Consider the following 25094-nt stretch of genomic DNA (forward strand, 5'->3'; position numbering starts at 1 on the left):
CCCACTCGGGACGGGATGTGTCTCGCAGCCCCGCCCACGCGTGACGAAAGCAAGCGCCGTTCTGTTCTTCGAGGGCGTGGCCTCGGCGGGGGGGGGCGGGCTTAGTGAGGGGAGGGCCTGTAGCGCTAGCCTCCACAGTGACGTCACACAGCCATGCCAGTGACCTCGCAGTATGACGTCACATAACATGTCATTGTGCTGCAGGGTCACAAGGGGGCTGCAGGCGAAGGTCCGCATCGTGGCCTGCTCCTTCCCCCTCCCGTATCCCAGCCCCCCACCTGTCCCTCTGACCCCCCCCTTATCTGCCCCAGTCCCTCTACTGACCCACCCACGTGACCTGTCCCCTTCCTCAGACCTGAGCGCCATCTACCCCCCAGACCTGATCCTTCACCCCCACCCACAAAAACCTCACTCCCCCATTCTCCCTGCATCCAAAGGAGTAGACTAGGCATCTGTCCCCATCTCTGTGTGGTTTACGGATTAAACTAAGCAACAGTCTCCTATGCAAGGGATGCACTTACTCTCTCCCCCATGTTACTGCAGCCAGACAAGGGCTCTCGCTCATTTTCCAGATAAGGCATAACATGGGGCAACAATGAACCCAAGGCCATGTTATCACATTACAATGCCCCCAAAGAATTCAGGATCCTGCAAAAGTAAATTGCCTATTAAATTCATGGCTGGCCTATTACCCCTGCCTGGGGTATCTCAGTGCTGTCCACCCCCTGCCTAAGCAGGTGCTCTCTTGAGTGAACAAAAATCCTCTCCTACATCTTGACCTGATATGCTGATTGTTTTTCATCTCAGAAATTCTCCTCACTTCAGGCAATGGGGAATACGGTCTGGTGGTTTGAGCAGTATGGGAGTCAGGAGTTATGGGTGGTAGTGTGAGCTTTGCCACTGACTGTCCATTTAATCTTGGTCAGATCACTTCAAGTCTGCCCCCTGGATTTTCCTATCTACCAAATGGAATAGTCCCCACGTTTGCCTAATATTTTGAAATCTGAAGATTGAAGGGGTGCTGGTAGAGGAAAATAGAGTTCTGTCAGCATATTAAAGGGTTAACCTGCACCAACCTACAACTAAAGGCTTTCAGGAAAAATTTTTAAGTGGTACAGTTAAATATTTTCAAATTATGTTTACTTTCATAAGTTTGGGGACTTCAGTGACTCCACAATCACACAAAGGCCTGATCTACATAAAAGGTATACTGGTTTATCTACAGGTCTAATTTTATACTGAGTCAGTGAAACTGGTGCAACTTTGTGTGTGGACTCTATCAGATTAAACCTGGTGTATAGCATTTTGGCTTGTCAATAAATCTACAAATGCACGCTAAACCAATATAACCAGTTGAAACCTATACAAGGGAGTTCACATACAAAAGCTGCACCAGTTTAACTGAACTGATTTAAATTAAACCAGTGCAATTTGTGTGGATACATAGATCTAAGGCTGATTTTGCCTCTGGGAGTATCAGTGTGGGAAGAAGGGAAAAGGGTGTGAATTCCCTAACAGGAATTGATCCACCCTAATGACCTAAAATGGAACATTTCAGGCAAGAGGGCCTAGTCTTCCTACTGAGTCCAGCACACTGGTGGTACTCAACCAAAAAATAAGACCTTAATAGATTTACCAATCAAAATACCAGCCTCATTTGTTATTCCTGAAAACGAGGGCACTGGATACTAAAGAATATGTCTCTCTAGTAATTATTCCATACAAGGGAACCATTTGAAAGTCACCAATAAGTATTTTTGGACCAAATCCATCCATTAAATGGTTCAGCATCAAAAAACCTTTTTGGACAGTAATCAAATACAATTTATTGTTTTAACATAGGCTGTTCCTCCAAAAGCCTGAATGTACTGATTTATTAATCTATGCACATTATGAACTCATGATAGCACCCTGTATATGTGTCATATCTATTTTTAAAACAGACCTAGTAGTTTGGGTTCTACCGCCTCTGAATCAAGCCAGGTTTATTACTTCTGTGGGCTCTGGTGACATGGGAGAAGGCTGCTGAAGAGTGACAGACGGAACTGCTTCTTTTGCTATGGGACTTGTGCTGGGGAGTTTAGGACCCCTGTCTCTACATGAGAGGTCTTTTAAACTAGCCAACCCCAGCTCCAAAGTTTACATTTGCCGTGTTGTGCGTGCAAGCGGTGGGCTAGAATGTAGCCTGCAGCACTTAACATACGCAGAATAGTTCTAAGTGCTTAATCTTTTAGTTTTACTGTTTGTTTCTGTTTTATGCATGATAGTAGGAAGAACTGACAACCACCTTCAGTACGTAAGTCTTTTTCCACCAACGTATTAAATAGTTCTCTTAATGTGGTTTTCCTGGAATGTTGAAATATGTGAGGGTTATGTACTTTAAAATTCATCTAATCAACTTGTGTTGAAATAAAAAAATACAATTTGGCGTGGTGAAGTGTCATATTCTGCAACATCATCATGGGTTGAGACATCTCAACACACAAGTTCTGAGGCTGCAACTGGCCCATGAATTTCTCAACTCCTGAAAACAGAATTTTTGAAGATCCTACTATTCCTGTAACTACTGGTTTACCATACTGATCCTGAACCACCAGTACTATTTTGCTTGCAACACATGAATTGAGCTGCAGGGAAGGTCACAGGGCCAGGAACATGGCTCAATAGTGGGACCTTTGCAATGCTAGATGACAGCTCTCAGGCATGTCTCTCATTGATGCCTCTAAGAAGTATGGAGTAGGATTCTAAATTATCAGTAATCTTCAAGAGATGTATCAAGCAGATTGTACTGTTAGAAAGGAGGTGTTGGAACACACTGCCCCTAGAACAGGAGAGGCTAATAAAACAGACTACTATGCATTATTTAGTAATACCAAACCAGGGGTAAGCAACCTTTCAGAAGTGCTGTGCTGAGTCTTCATTTATTCACTCTAATTTAAGGTTTCGCGTGCCAGTAATACATTTTAACATTTTTAGGTCTCTCTCTCTAAGTCTATAAACGTAAAGTAAACAAGTTTTTAAAAATGTTTAAGAAGCTTCATTTAAAATTAAATTAAAATGCAGATCTTACCGGTTTAGTGCAGTGGTTCTTAACCTGGGGTGCACGCACCCCCTGGGGCAGGGTCGGTGCAAGGATATTTTGCGCCGTAGGCGAAACTTCCACCTTGCGCTCCCACCCCACACATCAGTTCATTGAGGGGCAAATCCCAACGAGCCTTTATAGACCCCAGGGCCCAGCCTGCCCAGGGCCCAGCCGTGCCCAGGGGCTACTATCCAGACCAGGTTCTCCCCGCTCCACCACCTAAACTCCCCTGGAGTGCACAGCCCCCCCGCAAGCCCTCCCCTCCCCACCCTGGTGGCCCCTGCCCCAAGTCCTGGTGGCCCCTTTGCCAGGCTTGGGCTGCTGCAGCAGCTCAGCAGGGAGAAGCCGCCTTCTGGAGGCACTGGAGAGCCAGAGCAACCCGCTTGCAGCAGCGGCGAGCCCCAGCCATGGAGGAGCCAGTGTGGTGCAGGGCACCGTGCCGCTAAGGGGAGAAGCCGCGCCCCCCCACCCAGTCTGTGGTCCGGCACCCCCCCCGGGGGCTTATGCAGGCTGCAGTGGATGTATGTGGGCGCCAGCCCCCATGCGCCCCCCCTGGATCCCTCCTTGCTAGGGTTACCATATTTCAACAATCAAAAGAGGGGAGAGCCCTGCCTTAGCCCCACCCCCATCCACTCCCTCCCACTTCCCACCCCAACTGCTCCTGTCAGAACCCTCAAACCCCCCCCCCTTATCCCTCCTGGGACCCCTGCCTGTCCCGGCCCTTATCCACACCCCCACCCCCAGACAGACCCCTGGGACTCCCCTCCCCTTGACAGGACCCCCAGAACTCCTGACCCATCCAACCCTCTCCCTGCTCCCTGACTGCCCCCAGGACTCCCCTTACCATGCCCATGCCGGTCAGACGCTGGCTCCATGTGGAGGCAAAACACACTGCCGGGCTGCTGCACACACAGACTGCTGAGGCAGCGGGGGGTGGGGGAGTGGCAGCTCACACTTCCGGGAGCCGCAGAACCCGAGCATGGTGAGGGGGAGCCGCGGGGACACGCCTGCCGCCAGTCTGGGGTCCCGGCCGCCAGCCCTGCTCAGCCTCTTGTTCTGTTCACTCAGCGGGCTGAGCGGGGCTGGCGGCCAGGACCCGGTTGGCAGCTGCGTGCCAGCAAAATCGGCTTGTGTGCCAAGTGCCATAGGTTGCCGACCCCTGTACTAAACACTAGTAGCCAGCGTTATTGGGGAAAAGATGCAGAGCACGTTATAAATACAAAATAATGACACAAACACCAAATGTTAAAAAAATTATATGTAAGTACAGTACAAAAAAGTTTCTTTATACAACTGTAATGCAATCTGGACCAAATGGCAAGAAAAATAACAAAAATATAAAAACTGTTAGGTCTCAGTCCAAAGTTTTCCCTCTAGTACCAAATACCACAAGATACAGATTATACAAATGTTTACAAATTTTAAATAAAAATACAATACATTAGGGTTTGTGTGTGTGGTTGGTTTTTAAACTCTTCAAGAGTTTATCGTTATACAGATGGCAAAGCTATAGCTGACTGATCCCCTTCCGTTCCTTAGATAGAGATCTGACTACAGGCCTGTCGCATCTTATGTGCATTTAACATGCGCAATTTCAGCTTTACGCAGTCGGCAAAAACAAGAGAGAAAAATAACAATTTAAATACTGTTTCTGTAGTGCGGGCGATTCCGCCCACCATTCAACTCAATGTAATTTTGACTATATGCAGTTTTCACTTTACGCGCTAACAGCGGAACGGAACCCTCGCATAAGATGAGACTCGCCTGTATATATCATTCACTACAGTGCTCTCCATTGTGGACAGTTGGAAACACAGGCAGGTGTTTTATGCCATTTCTTAGAATAGAGGCTTTGGTGAGGGTCCAGAAGCCCACTGTGATCTCTCTGCCCACCCCCACCTCCCTCAAATGCTGCTTGGGATTAGCCACATATTTTTGAGAGGTGTATATCTAGGTCTGAGGCCTGGGCCCAAATCTTCTATATGCTCTATAAGAGCCTTCTGTTTCACCCACCAACCCAGCCCTACTGACTGACCAACAAAGCAGAACTGAACTGGGAAGAGAGGAAGCCCTGCAAGACAACATTTACCATGTATGTGCAGCTGGGGACTACACAGTAGAGAGATTGGGTGGAAGCTTCCCTCTACACATCTGAGGATTTGCTTAATCATGACAGATTTAGAGCTCAGCCATACTGAGGTACAGCTCACTTCCAGCTGCCATGGAAAAGAGAGAATCCAGAATTCAAAACAGAAGCAGCCTTCTTCTGCTACTTTAAAACCTATAAATGATAAGGGATGGGGAGGCTGGGCCCAGAATAAATGGGTCTCCATTTCAGCTTCCAACCAACATCCCTGGACACACTGTTCTTCACAAGGGCTTACCACCCTGTTGTCGCTATTCCCTCTTGCAAAGTCTATGCAGGCTACAACAGTAGCAGCTAATTCCTGTAGGGTGGGGGGTGAGCACAGCTGATTCATATTTTCCACACACGATTGGTGGAGGGAAGGCTTTTTTGTTTTTAAATTATATATATATACACACACATATATATACAGAAATATACAGGATAAATTAAAATCCATTACAGATATTGGTAAAAGTTAAATACACCACGCATACACACGCATACCTACATGAGAATCAAATGCTTTCCTGCAGCTCACTTTGGAGAAGGAGCAGCTCAGGTGGGATCTGTCCACTCAACCCATGTTCCGCTCAGCAAGAACCTCTTCAGTCTTTAACAACCATTAAATAAAATCTAATAAGCACTGTCTCTAGATAATTCAGCACCACCAGGAGGGTTCCATAAATCTTTTTCAATACTGCTGGTGAAAGGGATGATGGGATCAACGCTCTTAGAAACAAAGTCCTCTACCCACAAAACAGGTACAGATGGGCAGAGGCAGTGCAAGTTTCTCCTACATATTGCCCTCTCCTTCTCACCAGGGTGGTACAGCCCTGATCTGGAGAAATTAAGAGGGTGGTTCATTCTCCTCAGTCCATTCAATCTTTGGCGCTCTTCTGAGGTTGGCATCTAGTGATGATGATGATGTAGGTGCAAGTCCACTAGAAGAGAACAGATTCTTCACCATCTCCACAACTATTTTAACACAAGCTACCAGCCAGTCAGCAGATAGTAACACCAATGACCTGGGGGTTGGAAGAAATGACCTAGAGGTCAAAGCCTTTATCTTCCATCAGCCATCCAGTCCTCCCGCAAAGCAGTGCATTTCAATAGAAGTTAGAAACAGGGCTGGTGATGAGTCCAGCACTATTGCTTGGTCCAAAACAAACAAGCCTGTGCACCTGTCCATCAACAGATAGTCTTGCTCAGGCCAATTCCCCAAAAAGGCTTCTTTGAATTTAAGGCTGATATATCAAAAGTTTTATGACTCAACCACGCAAAAACCTTCTGACTGGAGAATACATTGAGTAGGTCTCTCCCACCAACAGGAAAGGATTCGCTCAGCTTACGTCACAACTTTTCATATAATTAATAAAAGTAAAATAGTTACAATCCTATGTATATACTATACAGATATAAAACTTTAAAACCCTACACACGGAGCCCTTAGAGAGTGCCGATATAGCGCCTATGTACACAAGTCAGTAACGTGGAAGCAGGTACATCCCAGGGTCCTTTCTTGTCAGAGTCCAGGCATGATGTAGGCGATGTTGTCTAGTGTGTTTGACTGGAAAGAGAACATTTAATATTTTTAAAAAGAATCCGTTATGATCCCAAATCCTACAGAAACAATGCTTCAGTGTAACAGAGCTGTGGGATGTGGAGATATCCATCTTGTCAGACAATTTTCTACAGGGTGGGATCAACCCCATTCTCTTGGAAGTTACCAGTATTGTTAGCTAACCTTCGGCATTTTGGAAATAAAAGGAGACCTAGCTGAAAGATAGTCTCAGGCACTGAGAGCACAGTGGGGGCACCTGGAGGTAAGGGAAACACTCATAGTGCCTTATAGTGCTTCCTCATCCCACTTGGCCAGTGCTAAGAGCAGTGTAGATGAATTGGGAAGCAATCAATTCATACCCAGTCCACATCCACCTGAGGGAAGCTCAGTGAGGAAGGACCCAACCCAGGGTGATGGAAGTAATAGGGGAATCCAGGAGAAATGCCCTGTGTACAGAAACTCATGAAAAACTCTGCTAGAATTTGTTATGTGAAAGTGTGAAAAAAGGAAAATATCTCAGAAGTGAGGTGAGAGTGAAAGAAAGTTTGTCTGGGCTCCTGGATTTTCTTTGCAAATGCTGTTGGCAGCCTAAAGGACATTGTTGTGGTCCCCAGTATCTCAGCAAACATGTTCCAGGGACTCCACCTGTAGGTCTATGACTGCAGCACACCAGTAATCCCAGAGGTGTGGCTGGCTACCCAAAAGAAGCCTCAGATTAGAGTTGTGCGAATAATGGATTTTTCAGTTCTCTGGCAATTCCGGTAAAAAAAATTGAAAAGAAACTTATTTGGGATGGACCCAAAACAAGCTTTTTCGGCATTTTTAGCATATTGAAAAAATTTCATTTTCGGTCAAACAAAATACTTCATTCAATCCAAAACAAAATGCTTCATTTCAAATGTCAATCATTTTTTAATGTTTGGGATTCTTTTTTTAAATATAAAATTGAAGGATATTTAGAAAAAAGTCAATTCAAACTGAAAAATCAAAGCATTTAGTTTTGAAAATGTCAAAATGAAACATTTTGCCACCTTCTGATTTAAAAAAAAAAATGAATAATTCAATAAATGTGCAGAATGTTTTAGTGTTGCCAAATCTGCATCCTTTGCTGAAAAAGTTTTGGCTGATAAATTTCAGGTAGCAATATCTTCGATACACACTCCTCTTAATGCTTGAAGGAGGAGGAACTGGAATCTTGGCAGTCTCTTGATCAGTTCTATAATTTAGCAGTGCCACCTACTGACTGAAGAGATAAACAGCACCTTACATGACACACAAGCACTGCCAACTGTAGTTTACTGTGAAGAAAGCAATTTTACTTATGTGGGCAACTGTCTAGCTAGGAAACTAGCCTGGAACTACCAAACTAATTGCACTTGTGACCAGGTCTGAGCTCACATCTCCAGAAGTGAAAGATTAGTGCCTTAACCTACCTACAGCTCCCTAGTTCTTAACAGAAATAAAAAGAGGTTCCAGTTTCCAGGCCTATCGATGATGTGGTGAGGGAGTGCCAGTGCTCAGAATGCTTTTGGCAAAAGGGAGAGACTGAAGTGTAGGCTGCATTGTCCAATAGTTATATAGCCATAGCCTGAATTGGCAGCACCTGGCTGACATACTAGGGAATGTGCCCAGAAGCTGCCACATCTTTTTTTTTTTTTTTTTTGTTAGAGACCCCTTTCTGTGATGAATCAGTGTCTGGGCCACCCCCTCAACCAAGATCATTCAAATCATGCCCAGGAACATTTGCCTTATCTCCCATTTTCTTCCTAAATATTTTTTTCCCTCTTTCTTGTCAGATTTGCTTGTCATCTAGTGTTTTCTGTGTACTTTACTGGGCATGTTTTCTCTTTTTGATTCAAGTTTTTGCCCTCCCTCTCTTTTTCTCTGCCTTAGTCTTCTCCCCTGCTTGGTGCTGTGACTTCTGTCCCTCTCTCTGCTTTCATGTTGTCACTTTGAGTTTGCCACCATACTACACTGGTGCTGCAAGCTGCCCGCTGCCAAATGAGGGCTCACTATGAAGGGTTGTTTAGGAATGAAGGAGAAAATATGTAGCTGTGAACCCAACAGCTGTAAGGAACAGACCACATGCCTCCCTTGCCTGGAGGAGTTTCCTGACATCTTTTGAGGTGGCCACCCCCCATACAGGGAATCCTGGTCTTAAGAGTTAACTGCAGGTTACTGGAATGATGTTTACACAATTACAGAAAAACTGAGTGTGTGTATATATACCAGTTGGAGAGGGCCTTTTAATTCTTATGCAAACTTGGAGCTTATTAAGACATCTGCCATGCACACAGTTGTTTTATTTGCTCCAGATTTACTGTTTTAGTCACTGAGAAACAGGAACTGCAAGTACTGCAATAAATGGAATAAAGGTTAAGTTCCCTTGAACGGTTAGCATCTTTCACTGAAAATCTAGTGCACAATATCCTACAGCAGATATTACCAGTGAATTCCCCACATATAAATCCTTCCCATAGTAACAGTGCACTAGCAGAACTATTTATCCATCCGTGTAGCAGTAGAGGCTCACCAGTGTCACAAAGACACGCTAGTCAGGACTCCAGCTCTCTTTCCATGGAGACTAATAGGTCTAGAACTGAAATAAGAACCACAAGAAACTCACCAGAACTTGCTTAGGGCAGCCATTCAGCTCAGGTAGTTGTGTGGTCAGGCATGCTAAAGGGCCCAGGGCACAGATAATAGAATCTAGAAGTACTGACAAACTTCCTGATACAGCCACCATCCCCTGGAAGTAAGGAAGGAGAAAGTAATTGAATGGGTATAAGTAGTGGAGACTGCAATTCCATCACCACAAAAATCTACCACAAGTTCTCTCTTGGGCTTATCCACCAACCCCACTTCTCTATCTATTGTTTGTATCATAACAAAGCCATGTGAGACACTTCATACACATATATCACTGATTCAAAGAGTTTATAACAGGATCTCAATAGGCAATGTACAAATACAGGAAAAGGGTGGGAAACAACAGAAAACAAAGGCAGAGTACTGGAGCGAGTGTGTCTTATTAGGTTCACAATTTTTATGATTTAAAAAATAATCATTTTTATAATCTATTGCAATAATACTTATTTAAATCCCAACCCGAATCCAGAAATAGGAAGCATAGTGAAGAATACTGCTTCTCTGGGTTCAAGGCGCTAAGACTGTAACTAGGCTTGCCCTAAGGTAACATAATTTTTGGAGTGGGGAATTACTTTTCCACATCCTACTGTGAAGGAAGAGCTTTTCATCTTTACAATGGCAGGAGCTACCCCCTGTACAAAAATCCCAACTGGGACACTGGGGAAAAGCAGTTCAAATGTTTGTTTTATTGGTGATAAAGCATGCAGCGCGCAGGACAGTGGGAATGAGACTATACTGTTACCCATTAAACCCAATGCAGTTTAGAGTCCACATTACACACATGCTATGTTGGGATTACACGTGAGATTCCCTGATTTGGTACTGGCTCTGTACACACCTCTGTCTCTTGCAGCCGGTGTCCAATGAGGCTCAGAGATTCACCCAGTAACTGTAGATGTGCAGCTACATCAATGGGATCTGTATCAGGGGCTTTGGCTGGTGAGGAGGATAACACCACAGTGCTGGAGGGGGACTTCTTATGAGGTGAAAGCATACCTGCGGGGGAAGCTTAAAACAGATGGGTAAAAAAAAAAAATCTTATGTCCTCTTTCTTACTTCTTTACCGACAAGTCTGTTTGGACTGTAAGCTCTTTGGGGTTGGGGTCTCTCTCATACTTACACAAAGCACCAATCCCACTTCTTGACACTGTATTAATAACAAATATTAATATAGAAGTGGTGGGAGATTCTCTCATTAAACAGATGCTCAACTAACCATACCCTTTGTTTTTGCTAACTCCAGCCTCTAGCACGTACCCAAACTTCTCTCCTGTTCCTTCTTGCTTTATATACTCCATCATCAATGTGCTGTATGAATGGTACCATCTTTATAGCTTAGGGCTCAACAGGATGCCCCTTTGAAACCTACTAACACCATTCCTCAGTCCTCTAGTGGGATCATTTTTGAGTAAGAGAATAATCAGACACCAAACTCATGGGGAAGGAGGAGGGAAAGAGCAGAAGGTGCTTGCTCTATTCCCTAATGCACACGTAATACTCTACCCTTTCCCTAAAGACTTGAATAAACAGGGTGTGGCTATTACCTTTCACTTTTGGGGCACCCTCTGATGAGGATGCCTTCCTCTTCACTGTTGTGGCCTCTGCTTTATTCTGCTTATGCTGCAGATATTGAGCTTTCTGCTTCCAAACCTACACAGAAAGAAAAGCAGGAAACAAACCATTAGGCAAATAATTTGGGAGATGGGGTGAGACTTCATGGATAGTTGACTGGCTATGCAATTCTTACAAGCAGAAACCAGACATTTTTGTTACTATGGGGCTGAGAGCACCCAATTCCCTTAGTGCAGGGGATTGCACATTTATTTGCCATACTGTAACACCCAGTGGCCCTACACCGCAAAAGCAATGCTGGCAGCATGAGAGGATCGAGGCAGATAATTTAGATAATTTATTCTACAAAAAATATATCCATGGGCATACGTACCAGTTTATCCTTTTCAGGCAGCTGCTTCCACACTTCTGCCAGTTTTTTGCTCAACTCCCCAAAATCTAGGTGGAAAAGGGGAGGTAACAATAAAAGGGGAAAGGTTAATAAGAAAACCAAATATAAAAATCAACCAAGAGAAGGCAGTGGAAAGTCTGTATAAATACTGAAAGTTCAGGAAACTGGCCCATGCATATGCTGTTAGTGAAGAGCCTGTACCGCTCTTGAACTACCCATGCTTGGAGACGATTTCCTATAGTCTCAACCTAAAAGGAACAGGTGGATGATGGGCACCTACACCTGCACTGAGGAACATGTGTATATGGGAGGCTGCACAACATACTATCGGAAACAGTTTCGCAGTAAAAGGAAGTTATCCAAATTCACAGTTGGATTGAAACACCATGATATTAGATCATGGGAGCCTCTCCTTTCCACTTTGCTGCCTCTTATTTAAAGCATCCTGGCAGACTCTTTGAACTCCAGCACCAATAGTGGATGTTGGGACAAAACAAAGATTTGCCCTGGTAACCAATCTGACTGGACTATCCCAGTGACAGCTGTATATGAACAGAAGAAGAAGCTAGGTTATTCTCTTACCTATCCCTGGATGCTCAGCCACAATGGTCACTCGATATTCCTTACAGAACACTTGGTAGGCAGACATGTTCTTCTTCTTTGGCTAATCACAAGGAGAAAAGAAAACATGGAAGATTTTTAATTATACTGAGACCTATTTAAATTTAAGGATAATCTGTGTTACTCCTGCAAGATCTCTGCCAATGTATTTCATTCCTGACCTGAGGCAACCCCTGCTATTCTGGTTCAGGATCAACATCCAGTTCTGCTGATATACCTCAATTTTGACATGCAGCACCACTTCTTATTCCATTCCTAGAGCAATGTCTACCACATGAGCGAGGGGTGCAATTCCCCTGCTAGAGTACACATACTTGCGCTAGCCATCATTGGGTTAGTGTGAGTATAAATAGTAGCGTGGCCTTGGTAGCACAGATAGCAGCAGCGGAGGCACAGCTGAACTGCGCCAAGCTCGTGGTGTAGATGACGCCTAGGACATCATATAGATCTTTCAATTCAACTCAGTCCTGACAAATAGTTCCCTCTTATTCCAGTCCTAGGATTTCTATGAGAGTAAGACACTAGCAGTACATCAACTGTGGTGGCAGAGGTAGTTGCCAATCTGTGCTCAGAGAAATCCTGCATGTAATCTTAGAGCCTATTTTACTGAGTGAGGGTGGTTATGGGCTGGTTCACTTGGGTTATTCCTGCTTAATTCTTGACACAATCCAGCTCACTCTATGTCCAGTCTGTCATCTTTCCCATCTGTATAATGCAAGATGACATTGCTCTAATTACTGCCACAGCACACATACTGTGTCAAAAGTTTTCCCCACTTGCAGTTTTATAAATTAGCCATGGACACCTGATGTTCTAGATTCTCAGCATAGGATGGAACTGGGAATGTGGTCCCTCTACAAGATTAATAGCTTTTTTTTCCTTTCATTTAGGAGATAATGGACAAATACTTCAACTTCAGCACAGAGTTGTTTTCCCTTGCCATATTTTACCAAATCAGTGGCCACTGTAGTCCAGTAGCCTGCCTGAGAGTAGCCAGAATCAGATGCTTCAGAAAAAGGTGTGAGAAATCGCAAAATGGGCAATTATGATATAACTTGTTAAAGGAAGTTTCTTACTTCTCCTTTTAGATAAAGTTAGAGGATGGTTTATGCCCTGAAGCATGGTTGTGTATATCACACGTAACTGATGTTCCGCAAAAATGTTTCAACAGTGAAACAATTAATGTTGATACTTAATTTTTCTTCTTTAGGTTTCAGGGTTAACAACCATTTGACATGGACAGGATGACTCATGCCTCTAAGACTTACTGTTTCAGTTTTTACTTGATTCACATTTTGAAGATTATTTTCATAAGAATGAGAGCTAGAAATATTTTTTTTTAAACAAAAGCTCAGGTTCTGGAACAATGGCAATGGTTCTGTGGCCAAAATACAGGGCGTCTTATCCAGTATTACCCAATGTCACAGACTCTTAGACATCACAATTTCTGCTACCTATTTATCTGCTACTGCTCTTTACCTTTTCTTTATCCTTTTCTGCTTTCTCAGCTTTTTCCTTCTCCTTCTCTTCTTTTTTCTTTTTCTTCTCACTTTGTCCGTCTGTGTGGAAAACAGGAGGTGGGGGGGGAGGCACAGGAAGGACAAATGGAGTGCTGGGTGGAGGGGGTGGCGGTGGTGTCACCATAACTTCTGCTACTGCTACAGAGGCAGGGAGTCCAGAACTCTTCTTAGACTTGGAGTGCTTCTTCTCCTTGTGTTTCTCCTTGTCCTTTTTTTTCTTGCTTTTCTTTGACTTCTTCTTCTTCTTGATCTCCCGGTAGGAGTCATCTATCACCAGCTCTCCGGCCTCCAGCTCCCCACCAGATGATGAACCTGATTCCAAGGGTGGCTCCATACTTGAAAGGTCATATTCACTCCCATGACCTTCTGAGAACAGAGAGGTGTCAGGGCCAAATCCCTCCGGGACTGGCAGTGGATGTGAGTCTGGCAGTGGCTTGTGCTTCTTCCGAGCTGATTTCAGGAAGCTTTGAAGCTCATGACCCAGGAGGAAAGAGCCTTGTTCATCTCGACCTGATTTTTTGGAGGATTTTTTTGCTGCTGTTGGTGGTGAAGAGTATGGGAATGACTCCTCGTCTACTGTGCTGCCCCCCTTCTCTTTAGGTGAAAGGATGAGCTTCATCTTCAAACCATCAGGCTCACGCAGGGTCAGTGTCTCTGTGTTTACATAGAGCGGCTTCATCTTTTTGGATTTGTGGAAGCTGCCATCATCCAGTGACAGCTCTCCACTGCTACCACTCAGTTTCTTCTTATGGTGCTCCTTCTTGCTCTCTGAATAGCCAGTGGCAGCAAAGGCAGAGAAGGATGATTTTTCAGATGTCTTTTTTGAGGGCTTGGAGCCCGTGGCAAGAGGTGAGGTGATAGCCTTAAGAAGATCCATGGCTGTGTCAGAAGAGGTTGGGCTTGAGACTGCTTTTTTCTTCTTCTTTGATGGCAACTCCAAAGGTGAAAGGTCTGAAAAAGACCAAAATAAATCAAACTGAGGGGAGACTGTATGTGACATATCTCCTCCTATGCCGCCTTGAAGAAGAGGGGTTCAGAGTCCCCCAGTATTCCTGGTGCTCACGGCTAAATAGTCACCTTTCTGGCTTAGAGAAGTCCTCTGAGTCTTGTTGCAAAAGAAGACTGGCACTAGGCTGGTCACAAGAAACAAGGCTACAGAGAAACAGAAGCTGTGGGCTTCTGGTTAGTTACGAGTATGAACTTTAGGATAATTCTGTGTTCATATTAAACTCAGAGAGCCTGGTTTGACATCCATGACATGAATATACTGTGACTGAAAATTCAGAGGAGCCAGTATTATCTTGAGTATTATTAGTATTGTTATTATTTATTATTGTACTATGGTAGCACCAAGGAGCACCAATCCAGGACCAGGATCCTATTGTGCTAGACACTGCATAACCAGAACAAAAAGAAAGTCCCTGTCCCAAAGAGCTTACGATCTAAGAAAATCCATAGCTTGATCTTTCAGAGAGAAAAAACAAGCACAAAGGCCACATAGAGAGATGTGCAGTATTGCCAACTTCGAGAGATCAAAAATCATGAGTCGGACCTCCAAAAATCATGAGGTTGGCCCCCAAATCATGAGATTTAAAAAAAAAGAAGATTATACTGAGTTTTTAGGTCAGTCTCTTGATTTTTGCACTCCTCCCCATCCCCAGAGTGTGTTCATGTGACAATTAGTGTTGCCCACTCTCCCACATGTACTGGATAAGAGGATTTTGGCCCCTGCTGCAGGAACTCTCATCCCCACATCTGCTCGTCTCCTGCCCAGCAATTAATCCTGTCCTCCAGTCCCCATCAACACCCCATCACTTCAGCCCTCTTACCCCATGTAACACCGTACTCAGTTCACCCTCCCAGCACTCACTCCATCTGCTCAGAGCCAACCATCAATACAGACCAACCCCCATCGCATCAGGCCCCAAACTCCTCACTTCAGCTCACTCGCAGCCCCCTGGCCATAGTTAGCCCTCTCAGTCTCACCTCTGCTCCCAGTCAGCAGCTGCTGCTCTCCAGCCGCCCAGCTCTGAAGGCAGCACCACCGTCAGCAGAGCCCACCCCATTTCCCTTTGGGTCAGTACCCCTACAGTTACAACACTGTGAAATTTCAGATTTAAATACCTGAAATAATGAAATTTACAATTTTTAAAATCCTACGACCGTGAAATTGACCAAAATGGACAGTAAATTTAGTAGGGCCCTACTGATCAGCCTTCCTGCCCCATAGCATCAATCCTGAATGCTTCCTATCCTCACCTCCGTAGAAGAACTCATCAGAGGAATGCTTCCTCTTCTTCTTATGAGATTCTGTCCCCAAGAAGAAGAGGTCGCTGTCCTGGAATCAGAGAAGAAATGGAGCTGAAAAACCAGTAGGAAACAAAAACAAATTCATACTGGTTCTTGATACAGATAATTCTGGAAACCACTCATGTCACTAAATACATCAGTGGTGGGCAACCTACGGGCCTGTCAGGATAATCTGCTGGCGGGCCACAAGACAGTTTGTTTACACTGACCGTCCACAGGCATGGCCACCTGCAGCTCCCAGTGGCCATGGTTCACCATTCCGGGCCAATGGGAGCTGCGGGAAGGGCCGCAGGTTGCTCACCACTGAAATACATTCTCTGTGTATTGACCATTCTGAAGTTTGAAAATGAAGTTTGGGAATTCCATTTGAGTAGTGGAAAATAAAAAAAAAAGAGTGGAAAACAATTTTTTTCACACTAGCAAAGGTCTTACCCCTCCCAATCTTAAATTAGTCAGCTCTGGACTGGCAAAAGACAGCAGAAATTTCAGCTCAAAGTGGTTACTATCAGGTTTCAGTATTAACACCTCTAGGTGATAACTAGGGCAGTTCACACCTCTCAGCGGTACCATTTCAGGCTGCCTGCAGAATCAGGAGGACAACAGTGCATCACTTTATATTCTGTTCATATTCTGTAGATTATCTATGCAACCATAAGGTCTAGAATTTTGTTTTTTTATATGAACTTTTACGATTCCTGCTCTCCCATGCCTCTGAGGGCTGTGGGAGGATCTCCCCACTCATCCATGCTGAGGCCACAAATCACAGATAATAACTGGGCCTGACTACCTCTCAGAATTAATCAATACCACTTTTTGAAGGACTGTATGCTGCCAATGAGTGATGTGACGCACTTCCTCTGCTTTCCATAGTCCGTCATTGGCCATTTTTACAAAAGGAAAACAGCAAATTCACCCACACCAATCCCACCAGAAGATTTTAAGTCAGCATTTCTCAAATTGGGTTCCGCGGGCCCCGCTGATCAACTCCTCCCTCTCCCTCCCAGCGCCTCCTGCATGCCGGGGAACAACTGTTCCCCAGCGTGCAGGAGGCGCTGGGAGGGAGGGGGAGGAGCAGGGATGGGGCGCACGGGGGGGAGGGGGCAGAGACAGGGAAGAGGAGGGGCAGGGGTGGAGTGGGGGTGGGGCCCGGGGCTAAATGAGGGTTTGGGGGGGGTCTGCGAAAATTTTTTAATCAAAATGGGGGTCCTCAGGTTGCTAAAGTTTGAGAACCGCAGTTTTAAGTGCATTTCTCACCTTCAACCTTTTCTTTGAGGTTTTTCTGACCTGAGCTGCTATTTCCTCCTCTTCCCGCAGCAGATCCTTGTAAGAGCGTTTTTTCTCTCGCTGGGTTCTACCTGCTGCCAGCCCCACGTCATCAATGCTTCGGTCACCCTCTAAGCACTCTAGCATTTGTGAGTGTGGTGAGAAAGGGAAGGATTGAGATACCCAATTAAGGAACAATGGAAGCAAATTCATTCCGCATAAAATGCAACACAATCACAGAGGTCAAAGTTGAAGCAGACTGATGTACAAAAAACAAAAACAAAAAAAGAATACTGAGGACTAGGAATTAGTGTGCTGTGCTGCCCCAACTGCAGGGAAAAGGCTCAGTGCCGTACAGTACCCTACAAGAGATCAAGGTTCAATTCCTAGTCTTGGTTTCTTTCTCCCCAGAGACAGGAGCTGGGGATGTTGCTGAGACTAAAACCAGGGTCTAGAGATTACTATGTTGTTGTGAAGGAGATTTAAATTCTATTCCCATTCCTGTTCTATGGAGTTGACAGGGACAATAAATGCTGCAAGGGCAGAGTTCAGTAATGAAGGTGTTAGCAGTCTGAAATGCCACCTGTGAAACCCATTTTCTAGTCCCAGTATCTCACTTCCTGACACCACGAGAGACTTGGAATGCTGCAGAAACCCAGCCTGATGCCCTAAGTCTTCGCATTCTGTACTGCCATGCAGGAGACCGGCTTCCTTTCCCACTCTCTCAACTCCACGGGCTTGCAGGGGCTGCAGAGGGTACCCTTTTTGAACACCCTCTCAGATTATGAAGCAGTCATACCTTCTTTTTTCTTGGAGTCATCATAAGCCATGGCGGTCCTGCAGGAGCCTGAGAATGTGTTGCCACGTCTGGGCTCCTTCCCCCGTTCCCGTCTACAGGACAAGGTCTAAGAAACAGAGAATGAGAATAACCCTCCCATAAAGTGGAATCATAATGGAGAAAAGGGAACTTCCCATTGGGAACTGAATGGAGACTCACAGGAAGAAAGTGGCAGAGGGAAAGCAAGGAAGTGTGCCTCCTTGTCTGCTCATGCTCACACTTAAGGGATGGGACGACTGGTAGAGAAAGATCAAACTTCAGGGTAGTTTGCTTTAGCTGATTCATATGTTAAAAGTTTGGAGGGGTCGCTTGATTTTACACGGAGATAACAAGGATCTCCTCTTCCTCGTGAAACCTCAAATTGGTAACATCATGTCATTTATTTCAATAAAATGTAAAATGAGTGATCAAATGGCTTGTTTTAGCTTCCATGTTGACACAAACAATTAAAAACAGAGTTGGTGTTATGATCCTTTCTTGTCAGCATTGTTGCAGAGTGGGGTCTTTAGAGACAAATGCTAAACCCCTGAATCTTGGATGAAGAATTTGGGGTGGAGAGAGAGAAGACCCCAGCTGGATACCAGTCCTGTGCAATGTCCAATGACCTTAGATCTACTACATTAATTGGAGATTTTGGGGCAGAGGTGTGCATCTTTTCTGAAATTCTTGCAGTCCCCCACCCTGCTACTTTAGCAATTCTGATGGCCAATTTGGGAGATGGGAGAGGAAGTAGAAGGAAAAAAGCACTCCCTTTTCCTAGGCATTCTGCAGCACTCCCAGCCTCTGGTAGCTCAGGAAGTTCCATGTCTCTCCTGACTGAGTCAGTCTATCTTAGGGATCCTTGTGCAGGTAAGAGGTTGCACCTTTTGTCATTGTGGAATAGCTGGATTCAGATTATCTCACAGAAAATAACTTGTGTTCTTCAGTCAGAGACCAGCTTCTTGGCAGAAGTGCAACTTTTAAAACCAAGTAATCCTTCCAGCGATTATCCAGTTCTCACCTGGCTGAAGTTACCTTTTCCCCCCACCATCTGTGAATAAGCGACCAAGCAGTCGGTTTTCTGACTGGCTGAGACACAAACATGACACCATGCTGGCGTTAAGAGTTTAAACTCTTTGGGGTAGGGAACTTGTTTTGTGTGTGTGTTTTGTAAAGCTCTCCATATACCTACAGGCTTTAGAAACAATTGGTTGACACTATAATATAAATATGTATGTATTCATGCTTTACTGGTTTCTAAAAACAACAACAAAAAACAAAAAAACCCCACAAACCTACCACCACTCTACCCACCACTACCACCCCTACTAAGTAGGAAACATTTTTGCTACAATTCGCATGGGGTAGAGGTTAATCTGCATTCATTTTAATATTTTAGGAAAATCATCCACCTCAGAAATTTAAAAAAAACCCCAGTATTACAAAAATGTATACAATGCCATTGGCAGACATGGCATAAGAACTTAAGAACAGCCATACTGGGTCAGACCAATAGTCCACCTAGCCCAGTGTCCTGTCTTCCAAAAGTGGCCAATGCCAAGTGCCTCAGAGGGAATGAATAGAAGAGGTAATCATCAAGTGATCCTTTCCTTTTCGCTCATTCCCAGCTTCTAGCAAACAAAGGCTAGGGACACCATCCCTGCCCATCCTGGCTAACAGCCATTGATGGAACTATCCTCTACAAATTTATCTAGTTCTTTCTTGAACCCTGTTATAGTTTTGGGCTTCAAAACATCCTCTGGCAAAGAGTTCCACAGGTTGACTGTGCATTGTGTGAAGAAATACTTCCTTTTGTTTGTTTTAAAACTGCTGCCTATTCATTTCATTTGGTGACCCCTAGTTCTTGTGTTATGAGGAGTAAATAACACATCCTTATTTACTTTCTCCACACTGGTCCTGATTTTATAGACCTCAATCATATCCCCCCCCTTAATCATCATTTCCAAACTGAATAGTTCCAGTCTTATTAATCTTTCCTCATACGGAAGCTGTTCCATACCCCTAATAATTTTTGTTGCCCTTTTCTGTACCTTTTCCAATTCTAATGTATCTTTTTTGAGATGGGGTGACCAGATCTGCATGCAGTATTTGAGATGTGGGCGTACCATGGATTTATATAGAGGCAATATGATTTTTTTGTCTTATTACCGGCCTGTAATTGTTGGAATCACCTCTGGAGCCCTTTTTAAAAACTGACATCACATTAGCTTTCCTCCAGTCATTTGGTACAGAAGCTGATTTAAATGATAGGTTACAGACTACAGTTAGTAGTTCTGCAATTTCACATTTGAGTTCCTTTAGAACTCTTGAGTGAATGCCATCTGGTCCCGGTAACTTATTACTGTTTAGTGTATCAATTTGTTCCAAAACCTCCTCTGACGACACCTCGCTCAGGGACAGTTCCTCAGATTTGTCACCTAAAAAGAATGGCTCAGGTTTGGGAATCTCCCTCACATCCTCAGCTGTGAAGACCGATGGAAAGAATTAATTTTGTTTCTCTGCAATGGCCTTATCGTCCTTGAGTGCTCCTTTAGCATCATGATTGCCCAGAAGCCCCACTGGTTTAGCAGGCTTCCTTCTTCTGACATACTTAAAAAAAAAAAATTGTTGCTGTTATTTTTGTCTTTGGCTAGCTAGTCTTCAAATCCTTTTTTGGCTTTCTTAATTATATTTTTACACTTCATAGGCCAGAGTTTATGCTCCTTTCTATTTTCCTCACTAGGATTTAACTTCCACTTTTTAAAGGAAGTCTTTTTGCCTCTCACTGCTTCTTCTACTTTGTTGTTTAGCCAGGGAGCCACTTTTTTGGTTCTCTTACTATGTTTTTTAATGTGGGGTATACATTTAAGTTGAGCTTCTATTATGATGCTTTTAAAAAGTTTCCATGCAGCTTGCAGGGATTTCACTTTTTGCGCTGTACCTTTTAATTTCTGTTTCACTCACTTCCTCTTTTTTTGTGCAGTCCCCCTTTCTGAAATTAAATGCTAGTGTTGGGCTGCTGTGCTGTTTTCCCAACCACAGCGATGTTACATTTAATTATATTATGGTCACTATTACCACGTGGTCCAGTTATATTCACCTCTTGGACCAGATCCTGTGCTTCACTTAGGCCTAAATCAAGAATTGCCTCTCCTCTTGTGGGTTCCAGGAGTAGCTGCTCCAAGAAGCAGTCCTTTAAGGTGTCAAGCAACTTTATCTCTGCATCCCATCCTGAGGTGACATGTACCCAGTCAATATGGGGATGGTTGAAATCCCCCATTATTATTAAGTTTTTTATTTTTATAGCCTCTCTAATCTCCGTGAGCATTTCACAGTCACTATCACCATCCTGGTTAGGTGGTGGGTAATATATCCCTACTGCTACGTTTTTGGCATTTCACACACAGAATTTATTTAACACCACAGCCACAGCCCTTTACAGAAAAATAAAAATAAGACAGATCCCTTCCCCGCAATGAGATTACGTTAAGGGCCACATCTTGCAAACACTACAAGGCACAATGTTTATTTCTGTGATCTGTTCCATTGACTTCAATGGGACCACTCACGATAGTAGGCACTATACTTGATTGTAAATGTTTATAGGATCAGCACCTAACATAGATACAGCTTATCAACAGACAACAGAGATAGTGGGGTGTGATGGGAAAGATGAGGGTAACACCAAGAGGAAACAGATTTGTGTATGGTTATGTGCATACCTTATTAGTCCCATTAAAAAAAAATTAGGGAAAGGAAGAGACAACAGTAGAGGTTAGAAGACAAGGTCCCTGCCCAGAAGGGCTCACAAACTAAGCCCCTGAGCCTGCAAAGCATGTGCTTAACTTTATGTACAAGCAGTCCTATGGACTTCGATGGGTCACACACACACGTAGTGCTGAAGGTGTGTTAGCAGGATGGGGGCCTTGGGTCCCTATTCTCCAAACCTCTCTCATGCAAAGAGTCCAGCTGAAGCCCACCTGTGCGACTGAGGACCTCTTGTGCACCTAACGGCTGCAGCATCACTCAGACAACACAATGAATTCACAGTAGCCCACAGGGGCGGAGGGGAAAGGTGTAAGGAACCATGAGGACAACAGAAGCCTCCAGGGCAGCACCCTGCCCTAGGCAGAGCCCAGCGCCTTCTCTCCCTTCCTGGGCAACTGTGTGTGCTGCGCCCCCGTGGCTGGCACAGCAGCGACGGGTGCTCCAGGGCGCAGGGAGGCGATTGCCCTGCAGGACTATTGCCATTAGCGCGGTGCCAGTGGCCGCGTGCACAGACCCAGCGCGGCCACCGCAGCGGCGCCCCCTGCAGGTCCGTGGGGCAACACAGTTACCCAGCGCGCGCCCTGCCGGCGACCCTCGCACCTGCCCCCAGCGCTGTCGGAGCGTAACCCACTGCGCATGCGCACTGCCCTCCCCGCCGGGGCTTCGCGCGCCCCCTCGCTTTCCCGCCTCCTTGATTTGAACCAGCCCGGCCGCTTCACCGCCCCTTGCCCGCGTCTCCTCTCACCCCGGCGGGCTCCAGCCTCGCTCCAGCCCGCGGCTCTGCCCCTAGAGCAGGCCCCGGGGTCCCCCGCGGCGGCGGCCCAGGCCGGAGGCGGGAGCAGCCTGCCACGCGGCGGCCCCGCTCAGGGAGAGGGGGCTCCGCGGAGGCTTCACTCTGGTCCGCCGCTTCCCGCCTCGCCTCCGCCGGTGCCTCCGGCCGCCATCTTGGAATGGGAAAAGAGACGCCCGCCCGGCGCCCAGGGAGAGCCAGCCGAGCGCCGAGCGCCTCCAACGCAGGAGGCAGGCAGGGCACTCGGCCTGTAGCAGAACGCCGAGCCGATCGATCGATCGCCAGGCCTGCTACTAGAATCCTCGGGCCCAGTATAACAGGGCGGAGCGCAGCCGGGGCCCCGTCTTGTGCGCACCCCGCCCCGGGCTGGTGCTTCCCCTGGTTCACTTGCACCCCCTCCCCCAGCTCCTGGTTCTTTATCAAGTGCACGTGTGCACATACCCAGGGGCGGCTCTAGACATTTCACTGCCCCAAGCACAGCGGCACGCTGCAGGGGGTGCTCTGCCGGTCCCGCGGCTCCGGTGGACCTCCCGCAGGCGTGCTTGCGGACGGTCCGCTGGTCCCACAGCTCCATTGAAGCCATGCAGGATCACCGGATCCTCCGCAGGCACGCCTGTGGGGTCCACCAGAGCCACCTGCCGCCCTCCCGGGGACCAGCAGAGCGCCCCCCCCCTGCGGCATGCCACCCCAAGCACACGCTTGGCGTGCTGGGGTCTGGAGCCGCCCCTGCACATACCCCTCTCTCTCTCTCTCACACACACACACCAGCTCCTGCCCAGGGCTGGTGCATCACCTGGTGTATTTACACCCCCACCAGCTCCTGGTTCATCATCTAGACCAGGGGGTCTCAACCTTTTTCTTTCTGAGCACCCGCATGCTATAAAAACTTCACAGCCCAGCTGTGCTACAACTGGTTTTTTTTTTGCATATAAAAGGCAGGGCCAGCATTGGGAGGTAGCAAGCAAGGCAATTGCCTGGGGCCCCATGCTGCAGTGGACCCTGTGAAGCTAAGTTGCTTCAGACCTGGGTGGTGGGGCTTAGAACCCCAGGCTTCAGCCCCATGCAGTGGGGCTTCGGCTTTCTGCCCTGGGCCACAGCAAGTTCCTTGGTGTACCCCTGGCTGAGAACCACTGACCTAGTGTACATGCACTGCCCATATCGCCTAATCCATTAGCTAGTGTACACACACCCTGTCCCCAATACCTCCCGGTCCATCACCTAGTATACACACACTGCTTCCCCCCCCTACCTCCCTCAAATCACCTGGTCCATTCTCTAGTGTACACACTGCTCCCACCCCCAGGTCCTGGTCCATGACCTAGTGTGTGTGTGTGTGTGTATTCCTCTCTCTCTCTCACACACACACTCTACCTACCTACTGGTTCATCACCCAGTGTACATGCACCACTTCTGCTCTGTTTGCTGTTATATCCCTCCTTTTCTCCAAACTCAAGACTGCAAGGACATGGCCTCCACCCACCTCTCATCCCTCTTTTGAGGCAGGTGAGTGTCCACAGAGTTGTTCCTGTGTGCAGTGCAGATTAGTTGCTGGCCAGGCAGGGTTCCTGCTACATTAACACTGCCTTCGGATGTTGATCAGAAGCCAACACTACTTAAAAATGGTTCTAATCACAGCAGAGAGGCAGTCCCACACACAGCTCTTCCAGGATTCCATCACTACTGGTGCATGGTGGAGCTGGGACTCATTCCCCCCTTATAAAGCTACAAGCACTTGACCGAGCTTCACATTCAAAACCCTCTGCATGAGAGAGCATGATACTAGTCACCTCCTACTCAAAACACTTGTCCTAGCAGGAAAAGCATACCCGTTCCGGCTCTCTTACCAGAGCCCCATATAAGAGTTTCCTCTAACTCTTACCTCCACCCTCATTTTCTCTAAGTAGTCTGCCGCAGCCTTCCTTTATATAGCTTCCAACAGGCAGTCACATGATGATACTTACTCAGAGGCCTACTTGATCATGTGCCTTGTCCAGAGACTACAATTCCCAGCAACCCTTGGGCTTAAAGAGGCTATGTCCTATATAGACATGCTGGATGCACCTGCATTTACAGAGCAGAACCGTGTTAGTCACCTTTTCACTATTAGGTTCTAATCTAATCCAAGCACATTACTATTTATTTGTGTTATGATAGTGTCTAGAGATCAGGGGTCTCACTGTACTACACTATTCAAACACATAGTAAGAGCTAATCCTTGCCCTGAAGACATTTAAGCATTACTCCTAGGGGAATTCTGTGCCAAAAAAATTAAAGTTCTGCACACAATATTTTAAAATACTGCATATTTTATTTGTCAAAATAACACAATATAATCATGCCAGTTTCAATTATTTTCGTAATTTATTTCAAAATACCTGTCAGACAACAAAAAAGATTCAGGAAATGCCACTCTTACTTCTGTGCTGCTGCTGGTGGTGGTGCTACCTTCAGAGCTGGGCACCTGGCCAGCAGCTGCCACTCTCCACTCTGTCTTCAGAGCTGGGTAACTGAAGACCAGGTTTCATGGGGGAAACCAGGTTTTACGGTCTGTGGCACAACTTTCACGACCACAAATTTGATGGATCCCTAAATATAAGAGGGAGGACGGTGCCACTAGGGTCA

At 45.9% G+C, this 25094-nt stretch overlaps 1 protein-coding gene across 7 annotated transcripts; it reads right to left on the reverse strand.

Moving 5' to 3' along the window:
* Nucleotides 1-4325: 4325 nt before the first annotated feature.
* Nucleotides 4326-24542, reverse strand: HMGXB4 (HMG-box containing 4). Of its 7 annotated transcripts, none has more exons than XM_044986666.1 (11): nucleotides 24352-24542; nucleotides 17897-18002; nucleotides 17119-17237; nucleotides 15784-15862; nucleotides 13484-14475; nucleotides 11966-12047; nucleotides 11366-11430; nucleotides 10965-11070; nucleotides 10259-10428; nucleotides 9398-9520; nucleotides 4326-6777 (listed from the first exon to the last, which is right to left on the reverse strand). In XM_044986666.1, the coding sequence occupies exons 1-11, from the start codon at nucleotides 24361-24363 to the stop codon at nucleotides 6733-6735; spliced, it is 1899 nt and encodes a 632-aa protein (XP_044842601.1). In that variant the 5' UTR covers nucleotides 24364-24542; the 3' UTR covers nucleotides 4326-6732. The 7 variants fall into 7 exon arrangements, with proteins under 7 accessions (XP_044842601.1, XP_044842597.1, XP_044842608.1 ...); XM_044986662.1 differs by having other exon boundaries at nucleotides 17089-17237; XM_044986673.1 differs by lacking the exon at nucleotides 24352-24542 and adding an exon at nucleotides 22428-22643 and having other exon boundaries at nucleotides 17089-17237.
* Between the last annotated feature and the right edge of the window lie 552 nt (nucleotides 24543-25094).

Source organism: Mauremys mutica, chromosome 1 (genome assembly GCF_020497125.1).
Source record: "Mauremys mutica isolate MM-2020 ecotype Southern chromosome 1, ASM2049712v1, whole genome shotgun sequence".
NCBI lineage: Eukaryota > Metazoa > Chordata > Testudines > Geoemydidae > Mauremys > Mauremys mutica.

Excerpts from the sequence above, each read along its gene's own strand:
- HMGXB4 (XM_044986662.1), bottom strand. Across the intron at positions 12,048-13,483 it reads CAGAAAAGGATAAAGAAAAG|CCAAAGAAGAAGAACATGTC; the intron begins GTAAAGAGCAGT and ends CCTTGTGATTAG. Across the intron at positions 9,521-10,258 it reads ACCGGCTGCAAGAGACAGAG|GGGATGGTGGCTGTATCAGG; the intron begins GTGTGTACAGAG and ends CCTTACTTCCAG.